Source organism: Microtus oregoni, unplaced genomic scaffold (genome assembly GCF_018167655.1).
Source record: "Microtus oregoni isolate MIOR12 unplaced genomic scaffold, Mior012 000007F_ref0000211, whole genome shotgun sequence".
Classification (NCBI taxonomy): Eukaryota; Metazoa; Chordata; class Mammalia; order Rodentia; family Cricetidae; genus Microtus; species Microtus oregoni.
In genome coordinates this window covers 22,793,826-22,812,045 of record NW_024543066.1, presented here as the reverse complement: position 1 = coordinate 22,812,045, position 18,220 = coordinate 22,793,826, and the positions used below count along the sequence as shown (strand labels likewise).

The window sequence follows — 18,220 nt, the reverse complement described above, 5'->3', positions numbered from 1 at the left end:
CCCTTTGCATATATGTTATGGCTTCTAATTTAGTGTTTTCATGAGATTCCTGAATGTGTAAACGAGTCTCTAATTCTTGTGCCTTTTCTTGGGCTCTTTTCCTTCTGTTTCTTTGCTTTGTCCAATTTCGATGTGTCTTTTTTATCTTTTATATTTTAAGTTTATTATTATCCCTTAGAAGCCTGTTTATTTTCTAATGAGAGACAGGAAGTCAGCGGATCCGGATGTGAGGGGAAGTGAAGAGGAACTGGAAGGAGTAGAGGGATTTGAAACTGTAATCAGGATTTATTACATAAGGAAAAAATAATCCATTTTCAATAAAGAAAAAAAACAGCTGAGCGAAAACATGAACAAAAAATGACAAAAGCATCAGACCCAGAGCAGCTGTATAGATAGATGAGAGCTGGCAGGTGGCAGAGATGTTAAAGTCAAGATAGTCAACTCTACTCTAAAAAATAAAGGATAGGGAATTTCAACAAAGAACTGAAAACAAAAAATATTAAAACGGGAAAAAAACAAAACTTTTTTTGTTTTTTATTTGGTTTCTCGAGACAGGGTTTCTCTGTGTATCTCTGGCTGTCCTGGAACTCGCTTTGTAGACCAGGCTGGCCTCAAACTCACAGAGATCTGCCTGCCTCCCCCAGTGCTGGGATTAAAGGTGTGCGCCACCACTGACCAGCTAAATCAAAACATCTTTATTAAAATCAAGAACAAACAGAAGGCTAAACAAATTAGACAGGAAATCCTAAGAACAAAGTACAAAACCCTAAAATGAAGGATTAAATGAAAGAGAGCACTGAGGAAAGGCGTGTGGCTGCGGGAAGAACTCCGCAGTACTGCTTAAAGACAGTCAGAGACAAATCCCAATAGAATAAAGTGACCCACAAACCCCACTAAAACCAAGCAAGACCAAAATGAAGCCATAAGTACCCAGTAGAGGATCTATCAAGGCTCGCTATGAAGTGGCTACAGCGACACATACCTGTAATCTGTAACCTGAGCACACGGAAAGCAGAAGCAGGAGGTTCATCATCATGATATGCAGGCCAGCCTCGGTTACAATGTGTGAGAGAGAGACTCTGTCTCAAAAACAAAAACAAACAAACAAACAAAAACAACCCACAACCAGACACCTGGCCACCTCATTGCAATACAAATCTTAAACATAGCAACTAATTTTAAAATAAAATCATCAGGGCAGCAGGTAACAGCTCAGTTGGAAATCAGAAACCAAAAGACCATGAACTAGAAACTGCATGAAAACTTCTAAAAGAAATAACTGTCAAGTTGCAAGGTCAAATTCAGTGAATATCTACTCAAGTGTAGGAAATTGGGGTACAGTGCAGTGGTGAAGGCTGCCTAGCAATATGAAGAAATGAACATAAATACAAAAGAATGAAGATGGACCCTTATTTTACACTATTTGCAAATAAACCAAACTGTAGCAAAGACCTTAAACTGTAAAACTCTTAGAAGAAAGCACTGGGGAAATCCCTATGATATGGATTTGAGTATGAACTTCAGGATATAACAGCAAAAAGCATAGGTAACAAAAGAAAGGGAGAATGGAAGAAAATGTCAACCTCTTATCTAGTAATGGATTAATATTCATAACATACAAAGAACTCCTGAAACTCAATAACAAATAACTCTAAAATGGGCAATTGGCTTTAACAGATATTTCTCCACATATAACATATGAATGACTGCACAAAAAGACAGCAACAACACTTGTCACTTCAGAAAAATCAAAACCAAAACCACTGTGAGAATCAAGCACGGAAGTCCAAGCCTGTAATCAAAAGACAAGGAAGACTGGACAGGAAGACCACAGAGTTAGAGGCTAGCCCAGATCACAGATCCCCCCTCCCCCCCCCCACAGTAAGACTCTCCTTCAAATCCATTAGGTCAACTATTGTTTAAATTTAGCATGTGTGCGTATGTGTACACACCATATGTGGAGGTCAGAGGACAAATCTCTTCACCAGGGCTCAAACTCGGGTTATCAGATGTGCGGACAAGCACCCGCGTTGCCATTTTGTCGACCCTGTTTTCCTTTTTTGAGAGAGAGCTGTGCATCTAGTTCTGGCTGCAGTGACCCTCTTGTCTCTGCTTCTGGAGTTCTGGAGTCAGAGTGCGCCACCACACCTAGCCAGGTCAACTTGTAAAAAATAAATTAGAAATGTAGATAGGGCTTGAGAGATGGCTCAGCAAGTGAAGGCACCTGCTGCCAAGCCTGACAGCCTGAACGTGATCTCTGAAACCTACATACTGGAAGAGAAAACAAGTTCCTACAAGTTGTCATCTGACTTCCACACTGTGTTATGACACAAGTGTGCACCCAAGAATCTGGAGCAAAGGGAGTCCTGTGCATAACTAACTGAAATGTAAAACAGTGTCACCATTGTGGAAAACAGCTTGGTGGTTCCTCAGAAAGTAAATACCGAGTTCTGCTATGATTCACCAATTCTATTTCTTGGTATATATCTCATAGAACTGAAAGCAAGAACTCACATACCATATACCAATGTAAATAGCAATTGCATACACCCTAGTAACGCTAGTAAACAAATGCTGTATGTGAGCATTACAGCACTGTGCAGTCTTAACAAAGGGGGAATTCTGACCTAAGTAGACAAGCTTTTATACAACAGTCAAAACATCAGGATGCTATAAGTGAAACAAAACAAGCAAAGGGACAAATACTAGGACTCCTTTATGAGTTACAGGAAACAAATTCAGTGACAGAAAGTAGAGAGTAGGCAGCCAGTGAGATGGCTCACCACAAAACCCGAGGACTATACTCGTGTGCAAATATCCACATCCCCCATATATTTTAAAAGCTTTTTGAAATTATCTAGTAATGGTAGTAAAGGCACAAAGAACTGATAGCTAATACTCCCACCTATAGTAATAAATAATGCATGCACAAGTGTTCACAGTGGCATTATTGATGTAGTGAAAAACCGAAAATATGCCAGGCTAGGGAAACGCAAGCCTGCAGTGCATAACAAAACTGCAAACAAACAAAAAAACAAACAAACAAACCCCAAAACACCAACCAACCAGCCGGGCAGTGGTGACGCATGCCTTTAATCCCAGCACTCAGGAGGCAGAGGCAGGCGGATCTCTGTGAGTTTGAGGCCAGCCTGGTCTACAAGAGCTAGTTCCAGGACAAGAACCAAAAAAAAAAGCTACGGAAACTCTGTCTCAGGAAAAAAAAAACACACACACAAAAAACCAAAAAAAACCCAAAACCAAAAAAACCCAAACAGACAAAAAAAACAAAAACAAACAAACAACCAAACCCATGAGTAGTAGGGACACATCTCCAAAACAGAGTAGAGGACAAGAGGCAAAACAAACACACAGCCTAGGCAGGACCAAGGGCACAGAACTGAGTCTCTAGAGAAGCGAGTGGGTGAGGGAGCAGTGTGGTGGCATAATGATGTACTCCTGAGTGAGGTCTGGTTATGGGCTTTGCTCTGTAGTGACTCCCTGATATACTTTACAATGTATATTTTAATGGATGCTATATATCACAATAAACGACTAGAAATTTTTATTTTTCTTCTTCTTTTTTTTTTTTTTTGGTTTTTCAAGACAGGGTTTCTCTGTGGTTTTGGAGCCTGTCCTGGATCTAGGTCTTGTAGACCAGGCTGGTCTCGAACTCACAGAGATCCGCCTGCCTCTGTCTCCCAAGTGCTGGGATTAAAGGCGTGCGCCACCACTGCCTGGCATGACTAGAAATTTTTAAGAAAGACAGGTGGAAATCATGACGAGTCTTGTCTACAACTCAAGAGATACCTAGTGTAACTCAACAACAACAACAAAAGGAAGGTAGGAAGGAGGGGGGGCGGTAAAAAGACTGATAATAGATATCTAAAAATACCTAAAAGTACAATTTGGGGGCTGAAGAGAAGCTTCAGGGGGTAAGAACACTGGCTGCTCTTCCACAGGACCTAGCATGGCATCTATTACCCCAGTTCCCTGGGAACAGACTCCCTCTTCTGGACTCTGGGCGCATTGCACACATAAATGCACAAACACATGCAGATAAAACACCCAAAAGCATAAACAAAACAAAACAAAAAACAACAAGAAAAAAACCAAACCCAAACAAAACAAACCTCTAATTTTACTTTTGAAAATGCTATTCAGCAAACCTTCCTGAGAGTTTCTGACATGCAGGGTGTCAGGGCTAGGAAAAGTTTAATGCTATATTATATAAATTCTGAAATATCTGACAGTCTCAGTCCTTTGGAAAACAGATATAAGTTTGATCAATCTCTCCCCCCACACACACACTCACACACACTTTCCATGAAGAAACTGTTCAGTTCCGAGAAAGTACTGAGACACAAACACTACTTTTATTTTCTGAAACACAGAGGCATGACTGTATGAATATATTGGCATGACCGTCAATAGTCACTTACTTGATCAAGATTTGAAAGACTGTTGGGATCTTGACTCAGACCTTGGTACTGTCCCCTGAGTCTGTCACCAGCAGCTATTTTCCTAAACTTCTTCAGATCCACGACATATAGTGCACTGAGCAGAGAAGAGACACTTGTTACAGGCAAACCACGGATTTATGTCAACAACAAAGCAAACTAAATAATGGAAGAGGTCATGAGCCAGGCGCTGCCAAGTGTCACTGAGAGGGTGAAGGGATGATGGCTGCAGAGGGACTGCGTACTTCAGAGAGGATTGCCTCCTGCAGGCCACGCTCTGCTGTAACAGCTCACCGCGGTCAGCTTTTTATTTGTTGTCTTACATAAAAATTAATTCTTGAGGCAAGATTTCTAGCTAACTCAGAAGATTTAGTAATGAAAATCATTGAAACTGATAAATAACAACCCTTGCAAAAGCTATCCTGATGATCTCTTAATTGGGTGTGGGGGAGGAAGGCAGTGCTACAGTTCTTTCAGGCCAGGAACTAAGTATAAAACTGAAATCACTGTACTTCATCATCCAGCTCTATATGTGCTTTTTTTTAAAAGGGTTTATTTAGGGAGTTGGAGACTTGACTCAGAGTGAAAAGCATTTGCTGCTCTTCCAGAAAACTAGGTTTTGGTTCCCAGCACTCACACAGTGGCTCACAGCCACTTCTAACTCCAGTTTCAGGGGACCTGGTATCTTCTGGCCTTCATGCAGGCAAAAGATTCATACACATAAAATAAGCATATCTTTTCTTTTTCAAATTCATTTTATGCATGTAGAGGTGCTTCCCTGTATCTATGTCTGTGTATCACATGAATGCAATGCCTACACAGGTCAAAAGGCATCGGATGCCTTGAAACTGGTTATAGAAGCAGTGTGCCGCACGTGGGTGCTGGGAATTGACCCTTATCCCAGTGGAAGTGCAGTCGGCGCTCCTAATCTCTGTGCTATCTCTCCAGCCCTGTATTTTTCTTGTACGTATCCTTGCCTTCAAATCTTCCAAATTATACTTCTTCCAGAAGACATGAAGTGTCCATTAGAAATGAATACATGCATATACTAGTTGTTGTTGGTGGTGGGTTTTTGTTTTGTTTTGAGACAAGGTCTCACTTTGTAGCTCTGGCTGTCCTGGAACCCACTATGTAGACCAGGCTGGCCTCAAACCCAGAGAGAGAGAGCGAGATCTACCTGCCTTTGCCTCCCAAGTGCTGGGATTAAAAGCATGTGCCACCATGCTTAGCCCAAATACTGACCCAAGAGGTTACTAATATGCTTGAAATAGGCAAAAAAAAAAAAAAAAAAAAAAAAAAAAAAAAAGTATTTCATAGATTATGCATCAGGACACATTGTAAGAGGAAAACTATGAACAATGCACTGCAGAATATGCAGCTAAGCAAAGGAATAAAGTATATGTAGGTATAAGAGCTATAACATGACATTCTTTTAAAAAGCTCAAATTACAACACAGTAATTTAGACAGTGTAAAAAGGAGAGTATATTTTGTAATAAAAAGGATATATATTCATAGTTGTTTATGTAAGAATTAAACTCTGGAAGGAAAGACAGGATATAAATAAGAGGGCTTATCTGTTCGGGGGGGGGGGCTGGATAAAAAAGACAGATTGAAGAATTTTTCTCTTTAAGCCATACTAATATAATAATATTATCTATTCACTGATTCAATTCACAAAGTTAAGAAAAGAAAACCCAGACAACAGTGTAGGGAGTGCTCTTTCAGTACCTGATATGATACTTCCGCCCAGCCAAATGACTGGCCCAGTACCCTGACTTCCAAAACCGGTAGCCATCCATCTCTCTCCTGCTATCACAGAAAGGAGTGTAACCGTAAGGGGCGCCATCCAAATTGAAATCCCTTAACTCTTTCAGATCTGTCCGTACAATCTGCAGTAAAGAAAGTCAAAATACTTGTTAACCAACATACAGAAAACTTAAGGCATTCCTTAAAGTAGACTATATTACACAGGCAGCAGACAGGGCAACTCAACAGGTAACACACAGGCTCTAGAATACAAGCCTGGATTCCTCCATTGTCAAGCTTTAATCTGAAATGATCCTCACAGACTCCTGTTTTGAGCAGTTGGTCCCAAGCTAGTGGGTGGTGCTATTTTGAAGACTGTGGAGTCTTTTGGAGGCTGGCTGGTAGAAGTCTCTAGGGGCAGGCCTTTGAATTCTGTAGCCTGGCCTTGTTCAAGCTTCTATTTTCTACCCTTGGTCTGCCGTCATGGGGACAAGCAGTCTCATCAGACATTCCGATCCCCCTGGTCCATTACCCATTTCCCTTTCTCTATCACGACAGACACACCCTCTGAGACTAGGAGCCAAGACAAACCGTTCCTCCCTTGAGCTGCTTCTGTTAGGTGTTTGGTCAGAAAACTGATACTGAGGCACACGCTGAAGTGACAGAGCCTGCCCAGTGGCTCGCAGGCCTTTTCAAGGTGGCTTGTGGAAGCATGTGGGAGAGCTTGCGGATGCAGGCTAGAGAAGCCTTACAGTGCTGTAAGCAGAGCCTGGAGGACCTCTCTGGTGGGTGTGCCTAGGACCAGAAGGTCAGGGACAGCTGACAGTAAAGACTGTGCTGATGAGGGCTCAGATGAGAGCGAGGATCTTATCTTCTGAAAAACTGAGTTAGGTTGAATTCAAAAGTAATGAACCTATTGATTTAACATGGGGGATTTGAAGACTGTCTTATTTTCAGGCTGTGGCATGGTTAGTAAGCACCTTGCTTTGGGTCAGATAAGCAGGATCAACATAAGGATAACAAAAGGATAGTTTAGCAGTGAGGAGAAAGCAGCTGCAGTGGTTAAAAGGATCAGCATCACTGTGGAGAAGGTGTGCCAGAGAAGTATTCGCAGCATTCCTTGTCATAAGATCTAAGCATTTCCCCTGAACTTCATTTATCACCCACACCAGTAACACCTATAGCTAGATGTGGTAGTACAGGCCTGGAGTTCTAGTATTCAAGAGGCAGGGACAGAAGAACAATCTGGACAACAGAGAAAGGCTCTGTTTTAAAAACAGTGAATGTTCAAATAAAGTACTTAACATTTGGGAAGATAACTGGACATAGTAACAAAGTAATAGTAAACATTTATTTTTTTCAATTCTTGGTATTTATGATAAATGAATTAAGTAATATATAGGACTGAACACACAACAGAACAGCCATATTTAAGACAAGATGAAAATGAGATGTGCTGGGAAGCTAAAGACAGGGCCAACCCTGAACTTAGGTGAGGCCTACTGGTGTGTAGGGGCATCACATCTCCAAACAGCTTAACAAGAAGCTGCAGGCCCAGGGTGGGAACTGAACTGACTCCAAATTAGAACAGAAGTATCTTGCAGTGGCTTCAAGAGAAGCTGTGAACCCACAACAGGAACCAGATTTTACTCTGGGAAGTCTCACAACTCTCAAGAGAAAGCTGCAGACCCAAGCAGAATCCCCACATTTAAATAGAACAATACCTGACCCTCAGAGCAAGACTTAAGGTAGGGACCTTGTCCATAGACACTAGTCCCACAGAAGAAAACAGCACCTCAACCCTACAACGATTTCACCTCCTGAGCATTGCAAACACTACCACTGAAAGAAAATAAAAGGTGATTTGAATTTTAAAAATTAAAAACAGAGGGCTGGAGAGATGGCTCAGAGGTTAAGGGCATTGCCTGCTCTTCCAAAGGTCCTGAGTTCAATTCCCAGCAACCACATGGTGGCTCACAACCATCTGTGGTGGGGTCTGGTACCCTCTTCTGGCCTGCAGGCATACACACAGACAGAATATTGTATACATAATAAATAAATAAATATTTAAAAAAAATTAAAAACAGAAAAAGACTCAGCAGATAAACTAACTCCAGATGTCCAAGTCCCAGAGCAGAAACAAAAACAAAACCAAGATAACAAATCCCCTTCAAAGATTACTAATCAATCCCATTGCTAGGGCTCCTAATGGAAATAGATTGAAGAACTTCAGCCGAAGCATTTAAAAGAATAAATATAACTATGCCCAAGCAACGTAAAGACATGAATATATTCTGAGAACAAAACAAAAGAGCTGAATGCAATAAGGACGTCAACCCAAGACATAGAAATTGAATCGGGAGAGGAAGACAGAAATGCTGAAGAAAAACCAAACTGAGACGATGCTGGAAATGAAAAATTCAGTTAGCCAAATTAAAGGCTCAGTGGAAAGCCTCACGAACAGAAAAGGACTGTGTGGAAAATGGAGTATCAGGGCCAAAAGAAAAGACAGAGGAATCAAATCATGTAATTAAGGTCAATGATAAATGATTCGGGGAAGGGAGGGGGTATAGATCTAATACACTGCAGAAAGACCAAAAGAGCGAATCTTCTAATTATAGGCACAGAAGAAGCAGGATACTACACCGAAAGCACAGACAACATTTTTAATAAAATCACAGAAGATGTTTTTCCCCAAATCTAGAGAAAAAGATGCCCAACAAGGTATGAGAAGCTACAGAATTCCAAATTAGACAGGACCAATATATTATAGCTAAAATACTAAAAACACAAAATAAAGCTTCAAGAAAGAAAGGTCATGTCATCTATAAAGGCAGGACTATCAGAATAGGGCTTGGTTATTCAAGAGAAACACTTAAAGCCAAAAGGAAAGATGTAGTCCAAGCTCTAGAAGAACACAACTGCCAATCAAGACTACTATACCCAGAAAAACTATCTGCAAAAAAAAATCAAAAGATAGTGGGATAGAAAAAGAGCTTAGTGGTTAAGAGCAGTGGCTATTCAACCAGAGGCTCCAGGTTTGAGTCCCAGCTCCCACGGGGCAGCTCACAACTGTCTGTAATTCAGGTTCCAATGGATTCTCTGTAGAGTTGTACCAGAACTTACAACTTGAAGTTGTAAAGCACTGATACCAATACTATTCACATTGTTCCATAAGACAGAAAAGAAGTCTTTTGAGCTCTTTCTATGAAGCCAGTATTACCCTGGCACCAAAAACAAATAAAGACAACACACATCAATAAAAGAAAACTTCAGGCCAATCTCCTTGATAAACATAAATGAAAACTTGGTAATAAAATCCTGACAGAATTTAACATTACATTAAAAACATCATTCATTATGGCTTTATTTCAGTGAATGCAGTGGTGGTACGTGTAAATCAATAAATATAATTCTGCACATGAATGGACTAGAGGACCGAAATTATGTTTCTTTCCATCAACACAGAAAAAGTTATGATAAAAATCAAGGCAAGTTTAGGGATAGTTGGCTCATGCCTTAATAAAAACTATATATAGAACCAACCTGAAGTCAACATCATACCAAATGGGGAAAAGCTCAAAACACTCTTCCTAAGGAACAAGACAAGAAACAGCTTCTACTTAATACAGTACTTGAAGTCTTAGCTTGAACAATATGACGAGAGAAGGAAACAAAAGGAATACAAATAGCAAAATAAGTCGCAGTATTGTTTTTTGACAGATGTTAAAGACTCCAAGGAAGTCTTAGAGTTGATAAATACTTTCATCAAAGTGACAGAACACAAAATCAACATAAAAAAAATCAGTAGCCTTTCTACATTACAATAGCAAACTGAAAAAGAAACCAGAGAGATCACAGCCATAAGCAAACAAACATAATAACAAAAACCATCTGGGAATAAACCTAACCAAGTAACAAGAGACCTTTACAGTGAAAATTCTTAGACAATGAAGAAAGAAATGGAGGAAGATAGAAGATAAAAAGATATCCCATGCTTAGGGATTAGAGAAATCATTATTGTAAAAATGACCATCCAGCCAAAAGCAGTCAACACATTCAAGAGCAATCCCAGTAAGAATTCCAAGTCCAGGGCTGGAGAGATGGCTCAGAGGTTAAGAGCACTGATTGTTCTTCCAGAGGTCCTGAGTTCAATTCCCAGCAACCTCATGGTGGCTTACAACCATCTGTAATGAAATCTGGTGCCCTCTTCTGGCCTGCAGGCACACATGCAGACAGAATACTGTAAACAAAATAAATAAATCTTTAAAAAAAAAAAAAAAAGAATCCCAAGTCCATTCCTTGTAGATTGAAAAAAAACATCAAGATAATTTATACAGAGGCACAAAAGACCAAGGATAGTCAAAGCAATACTAATCAAACAGAACAGTGCAGGAAGTGTCACTATGTCTGATTTCAAATTATACTAGTAATAAATTAGCATGGTACTGGCACAAAAGCAGACACACGGATGGATGGAATAGAACTGAGGACCCAGATATAAGACCATACAATGAGTTTTGATTTTTGACAGAAGTATCAAAAATATACATAAGAGAAAAGACAACATCTTCAACAAATGGTATTGGGAACACTGGAATTCAATATGAAACTAGATCCTTATCTCTCACTCTGCACAAACTGAACCCCAATTGGTCAAGAACTTTAACATAAGACCTGATACTCTAAAGTTGCTAGAGAAAAAAAGAAGGGAACACACTTTATCCTACAGGCACAAGGAAGAGAGAGTATTCAATTAACAAATGGGCTCTCGTGAAATGAAAAGCTTCTGTACAAAAAAGCACTGTGAAGTGAGTGTATGAACACCCACAGAGTGGGAGGAAATGTTTTTGCCACTTGTGCAATAGTGGTACAACTGTTATAGGATAGCTAATGGCTTTCTGACTGGACTTGAGGCTTGCTCCACAGGAGGGAATTTCATACCTGGTATTGTAACCACAGCCCAAACTGTGGAAGTTGAAGAAGTCATAGGCCCTAGAGTATAACCTGCTATTGTCATTTTCCTAAGCAGTGAGGCTCACAAGTTATCTCTAAATACTCATGTTAAAACCCAGAGATTGGTGATGCACTTGCCCTGTCAGAGAAGCTTCCTTATGTGGTGGGCAGCAGAGGGACACAGAACTGGTCAGAGTGAGGAGAGTAAGACACTGACTGCTCAGTGCTAAACAGAATATCTGTATCAAGGTCCCCATTTCCCAAGGCTTAGTGGACACTGAGGAAGATGAGATGGAAAGGATTTGGAGCCTGTGGATGAGGCAGAGTGCTGTAAAATGCTGTCCTCTGGCATAACATGGTTATCAGACTCATAAACTCACAGTATCTGTGGCTGCATGCACAAGACCTGTACAAGATCAAGCCAGCCAAAATGTAGACAGATGGGATAGATGACATGTAGGCTCCACCCCTTACTGGCACTGGGTAGCTACTGGAAAGGGAGAATCATTCTTTTCTTAGGATAAAGGCTACTGACAGGATTCCCAGGCTCTAGTAGATGGCTCTATTCCCATGCACCTATGCACTAACAGGACATACTCACAGAGGGTATATATGATAGATTACATGAACACATTTTATTGTATACATGCATAAAATGTTCAAGGAAAAAATTTAAAGGGAGATGAGCTGATGGAACTTAAATTTAAAAAGTGATACTATCTGAATGATATCTTTTCATATTTCTGAAATACTAATGCAAAAAACAAACAAACAAAAAAACAGGTACTTTTCTGTATCTGAAAATCATCTTTAAAAAGGAAAAGGAGCCGGGCAGTGGTGGTGCACACCTTTAATCTCAGCACTCGGGAGGCAGAGGCAGGCAGATCTTGTGAGTTCGAGGACAGCCTGGTCTACAAGAGCTAGTTCCAGGATAGGCTCCGTGGTGGCGCACGCCTTTAATCCCAGCACTCGGGAGGCAGAGGCAGGCGGATCTCTGTGAGTTCGAGGCCAGCCTGGTCTACAAGAGCTAGTTCCAGGACAGCCTCCAAAGCTACAGCGAAACCCTGTCTCGAAAAACCAAAAAAAAAAGGAAAAGGAAACCGGACCTATTTAGCACTGACTACCAACAGCTTGTGTTCAAAGTTTACCTGATCAGCATCTACAAACAGGAACTTGTCAACAACCAGTGGGAAAAGTACATCCAGGAAGAGGATCTTGTAGCCCCAGATGATCCGCTGCTTCTCTGTCTGCTGATGAAGCCACCGCGGCCATTTGTACTGAACAAGTTCATACTGAAAGTTGTATTTGCTGGCCATGTAAGGTATAAACTCCTATTTTTAGACAGGGAACAATAATAAGGAATTGATTCCTTAATGCAAGTTAACCACCATTATTACAGTACAACTAAGTATTATAGTACACACTACAAAGAAACTTGGTCTTAATTCACTTGGCTCATATAAGAGCACATATAAACTCTGGTCCAATTCCCATTCTTGATGACATGTAGTCACCATATGATCTGACAGAAACCTGCAGGTGAACGCTTTGAGATTTAAAGCTCTGTGTGTGGGTGTTTACGGCACATAAGCTCCAGGTTCACTTATCTAAATCTGATTTTAGTAAAACACTTTGAGCTTGTAGTAAAATCTTCTCAAGGCTGTGTCTAAACCACAGCAGAGCCACAACTCTTCAATTCCCTCACTTAACAGTAAGTCCTCTGGACCCAGGACACTAATGCCTTCAGGAGAGCAGAAGTAACTGCTCATCTGAGATGAGTCATCACTGAATAGAAAACTGCTTTAAATACTACAGAAAAAAAAAGTAAGATGCAAGAAAATCAGTCCAGGCCAACACGAGTCAAGCAGCAGACTGCTGAAGTTTGGTTTCCTTTGGCACAGAGGAAGCAATCCTTCCATACCTTATTCATAAGAAAATTAATCATTCTCAAAACACACTATCACTGTGCTTCTTAAACCAAGGCAAAGACATGCAAGCCTCCAGGGAAAAGGTTATTATTTTGTTAAAACATTGTCTCTTAGAAAAGACAAGAGACTCTCCTACATTATTCAGCTTCAAACAGGCTACAGTTCTGGGTTTGTTTCTTAATAACTATTACTCCAAATAGAGTAGCCTAAAAGAAAAAAAATACCAATATAGAAAAGACAATGAAATTAGGATATCCTAATAAAAGGGATAAAAAATAAGTGTACAGATAAAACAAAAGTAGAAAAGAATATGTTACAGTGTAAATATTCCCTTAACAAGGTTTTCCCTTTCCCCGTGAACAAACCTTAAATGTGGGGGACAAATAATTCTTCAAGAACCAGAATTTCACAGGAGTTTTGGTATTCTTCAGCACTGATAGCATCATTATGCTGCCAAAAAAAAAAAAACAAAACAAATAATGATTTTCCATTGCTTTTTAACCTCAACAACATTAAGCAGAGAAAAACCACAAGACTGACAGCAGAGCTAACCTGTGGTTCAGTTAGGCAGAGACCGTCAGCAGTGGGAAAGTCTACATACTGTACTAAAAGGTGTCACTGAATGAGAGAAGGATTTCCCTGAAAGCATATTCCAAACAGATAGGGGCAAATGCTAAGTATGCTGTATACTTAAATGAGCCACCTCACAAACCGGAGGTCATAGCCATCATTCTCCAGACCCAGCAACATATGGTACATGCACGGCTCCTGTCAGTCTGGAAAGAGAGCCTTGAGAGAAAGGAGAGCAGGGAAGGGGAAGGGAAACCAGAGGGAACAGGCTCAGGCCAAAAATGCAATAAAGTTTTTAATCACTATTGTTATTTTATTTAGTTATTAGTGGAAAAAGAACTAAAAATTACCCAAATGACTTTTTTTTATTGTCTCCTATACCAGAATTAAAATGAAAACTAAAAGGAAAAACAGCTCTGAAATTGGGACAATGACCTTCAAGCAATGTGTTCCTTCAACACTGAGCTCCCAGACAGAGTGACAAACTGACCCTGAGACCCTTCCCCTCTGGTAACCACAGCAACAGTTTCAAGCAATGGCCCGTTCTGCTTTCAGCTGTATGACCTAGGCAAACCCCTTCCATTTTAGTCTCGGTTGTTCAAGCAAGGGTGTTCTCACTTAGAACTAAGATCTGGCTCTAAAGCTGTGTGGGTCTGCAGAAGGTGGCCAAGAGTTACATGGTTATGGCCTATTGTTTGTAATTCCTTAGTTTCTGCTTTAAGCAATATTTATGGTCAAGGAACAACAATTTCTATAAGGTATACACATAGGATACTAATGGTCTATGGCCTTGTAATAGCCACACTGAGGTACCATGTAGCTCTACTTCATGGAGTGAACCAGATCAAAACAAATAGAACTGTATGTGGCAAGCTATCCATAGCTCTGAGTACTTCATATAGATACACATAGTACAGTGAGCAAAACTTTTCTCAAAATAAGCATACTGTGCCGGGCAGTGGTGGCGCACGCCTTTAATCCCAGCACTCGGGAGGCAGAGGCAGGCGGATCTCTGTGAGTTCGAGGCCAGCCTGGTCTACAAGAGCTAGTTCCAGGACAGGAACCAAAAGCTACGGAGAAACCCTGTCTCGAAAAATCAAAAAAAAAAAAAAAAAAAAAAAGCATACTGTAACAAATTCATTTACATACAAATAATGAAGACTAACCGAAGAAATCTTTCATAGAGATGACCAGATGCAACAGAGAAAATATTGATTATGTCATCTTTTTCAGGTTTCACTTCCTCAGTCTTCTGTCCTGAAAAGCCCCTGTAACAACAGAATTTAAAACAGAACCACTTACGATGCTGGGTAGACACAACCTTTCAGGAGAGGAGAGAGAGACAGTACCCGTGTCTTCCTGCTTGAGAGGTAAGACTTGTGGAAGCCACATACAGATGCGGGAAGGGCACAGGAACAAAGCCATCTTGCAAGGCAATAAGGATGCTCATCAAAAGGCACCACATCATTTAGGAATAGATGGAACATAACCTGCTCCAGAGAATACAATCTGTCTAGGGGGAGGTCAACAGAACAATGACTATCACCTCCCCCAGGAGTGGACCCCACTCAAGGTACATGGAAGAACATTTCCCCTTTCTTAATCAATGGGAAACATTTCCCAACTCCAATGGAAAGGAAACAATCTAGTTGCATGAAGCAGAAGGCCAGAAGTCAAAAAAATTTATCATACTCAAAAGGATGCATAGCATGCATCTCTCAGATTTCCCTCCAAAATGTTAACCATTTTTATGATGCCAATTTACCATTTAAATGAGTCCCAAAATCCAGATTCATTCTCACTCGTTCCATCACTCAGCAAGTCTTCATTAACCATGTCTGCTTTCTTCTGAACCTGCAATCATATATGACAGATCTTATTTCTCCCAGTAGGCCTGATAGGCACTGGATACACATGGAGTACTGTCAACAGGAAACAATCAACCAAGTCTCCTATAGGAAAACCCCATCCAGATTGAGTACCCAGGAAAAAAAGTATGTTTATCAGAATGCCCACGTCAAAGCCTTCAGGGAGGATCTAGCTATCTCTTTGAATTGAATGATAACCAAGCTTAGTTTGTACAATGAGCCAAAGACCAAACTTAGCTGCACAGAAACATAGAGCAAGTAAACACATACACATTGTTTATATACAAAATTCATAGCATTATTTCTTCTAGCTGACAACTTCTGGGGAAGAATTCAGCCTTCAGGAGCTGTTGGGAGAGGCATGTTGGGCCACTGCCTGTTTTCAGGACTTATTACTGCAAAGGATTCTCTGCAGCAGTCTCCTTTCTGTTCAGCCACAGGATGGCTGACTCTAGGTTTTACCATGTATAACAGGTACTTTTCCTCTAGTCACTTTACTTGAAGTCAAAAAACTTTAGAACGCTGAGGAGAGAGAACAACAAAGGGCAGTAAATAAAATCACTTACTGTTTGTATTTTGTGTTTGTTTTTGGAGGCAGGGTCTCATGTCACCCAAACTGGCCTCAGATTCACTATGCAGTGCAGGCTGACACTGAACTCCTGATGCTCCTGCCTCTAACTCCTTAAGTACTAGGATTATAGGTGTACATCAACCATGCCTATAAACACTGTAATCTTACTGTTGGGTTGTAAATGGGATTTCCCAGTCTTCTCAGAATAAAATAACTAGTAACACTATGAATTGTGTGTATAAAAATGTCAACGCCAGGGCTGGAGAGATGGCTCAGTGGTTCAGAGCACACACTGCTCTTCCAGAGGACCCGAGTTCAGTTTTCAGCACCCATACTGGGTAGCTTACAACTACCTGTACCTCCAGCTCCAAAGGATATCAATGTTCTCTCTTCTGACCACAGGTACCTGCACATGTGTGGCATACAGTCACACAAACACATGTACATATACACAAACAAATAAAAGTTTTTAAAAATGGCCAAGCTGGTCCAGGCAAGGTGGTAGATGTCTTTAACCCTAGCATTTGGGAACCAGTCTGTTCAGACATATCTCTGAGTTCAAGGCCAGCCTGGAATACATAGCAAGTCCCAGGCCGATCATGACTACACAGTGAGATCCTGTCTTAAAAAGAATAGGGTGGCAGGGACAAAGCCTCTGAGGACATTTGTATGAAATGGGACTAACATTGTTCTCTGACATTACAATCTTTTGGCTGAAGAAAACTAGAAGTTCGTCTTCACAAAGACATTTTCCTTAAGCAGCATCCCTAGTAACAACAACCACCCCCCCAATGGAATAGCAGACTGACTTCAAAATGCAGGTGCCCCCCTTTATCTGCTGGGAAACATTCCAAGCCCCTGGTGGATACATAAAATCTGAGATAGTAGAGAACCCAGAACATATTCCATAGCTTTGCTCGCACTATTTATGAGAAAGCTTAATCTGTAAATTAGGCCACATAAGATCCACAACAATAACTAAAAGTTATTGTTAATGGAGCATTAATTATTTTAATAAACTAATGTGAATATGCTCTTCTTGAAAGAGTCACACAGGAGTCAGTATTTTCAGACAGTGGCTGACCAAGATCACTAACGCCTGGCCACAGCAAGGTCTGCTATGACAGAGACTGAATGGGACTATTTACCAACTATAAATAAGTCACTGCCAAAGCAAAGCAAACTTACCTTCACTTTGATGATCTTGCTTTTGAAGTTATTGAGGAGGACAACAACATCATTTGCATCAGGAGGAGAATCTGTACCATCATGGCTGGAGACAAAAGTAAGGCAGAGAATACAAATCACAATCCCCCAAATAGAGTAAGTGCACAGACAATGACTGCTATTTTGCCCATCATCTTTATCATATAAAAGCTTTCTAAAACCAACAGTTCCTAAAAGAAGCACCTTTATAGGACAAAGAAGTGTTCGTAGAAATCTCCATCTCTTCACTAAAGTGAACTGACTTCCTTCTTGAACCTTCCTTCAGATTAGTAGGCAAACAGCAACAGGTTCTCAGGCAGGGTACGCACATAGAAGATCATGAAAAAGTGTGTATTTTCATAGCTCTGAGCACTCAGGCCCATCACTGGAAACACTTCTACCTTTTAACTGGATCAGTTATGTAAAGAAATCTACTCTGGACTGAATGTGGTGACTCACACCTAGAACCACAAAGGAAGCAGCAGGGAGATCAATCTGAACTCAAATCCAGCCTAGGCCACAGTGAGAGTATGAAGAAACAAGGAAAGTCCATCTATTCTTGCTCTGTCGGGAGGCAACAGAACCAGACAAGTTTAGAGCACAGACTTGATGGAGGAAGGTCATTGGCTAATAAAGGCACTGCCCTGGCCCATTTTATTGGTTAGAGGATAGGTGGGAGGAGTAAACAGAACAAAATGCTGGTAGGAAGAGGAAGTGAGCTCAGAGACTCCACAGCTCTGCTCTCTCGGGAGCAGATGCCTCAGAGAGAGACGCCATGCCCCGCTCCCGGGATGAAGCTCCGACCCAGGATGGACTAGGCTAGAATCTTCCCGGTAAGACCGGTTCTCACAGATTATTAGAGATGGGTTGATCGGGATGTGAGAATTAGCCAGTAAGGGCTAGGGCTAAAGGGCCA

The 18,220-nt window shown here is 40.8% G+C and overlaps 1 protein-coding gene across 2 annotated transcripts in view; it reads right to left on the bottom strand.

The window, feature by feature from the left end:
• The window catches only part of Uggt1 (UDP-glucose glycoprotein glucosyltransferase 1), a 117,863-nt gene that overhangs the window by 8,729 nt on the left and 90,914 nt on the right, over positions 1 to 18,220 (bottom strand). For both annotated transcript variants that reach the window (XM_041655245.1, XM_041655246.1), the window contains 7 exons: positions 17,287 to 17,371; positions 15,425 to 15,513; positions 14,826 to 14,927; positions 13,455 to 13,539; positions 12,310 to 12,492; positions 6,188 to 6,348; positions 4,440 to 4,554 (listed from right to left, as the gene is read on the bottom strand). In XM_041655245.1, coding sequence (XP_041511179.1) covers positions 4,440 to 4,554; positions 6,188 to 6,348; positions 12,310 to 12,492; positions 13,455 to 13,539; positions 14,826 to 14,927; positions 15,425 to 15,513; positions 17,287 to 17,371 — 820 coding nt within the window. The remainder of the gene's footprint in view (positions 1 to 4,439; positions 4,555 to 6,187; positions 6,349 to 12,309; positions 12,493 to 13,454; positions 13,540 to 14,825; positions 14,928 to 15,424; positions 15,514 to 17,286; positions 17,372 to 18,220) is intronic.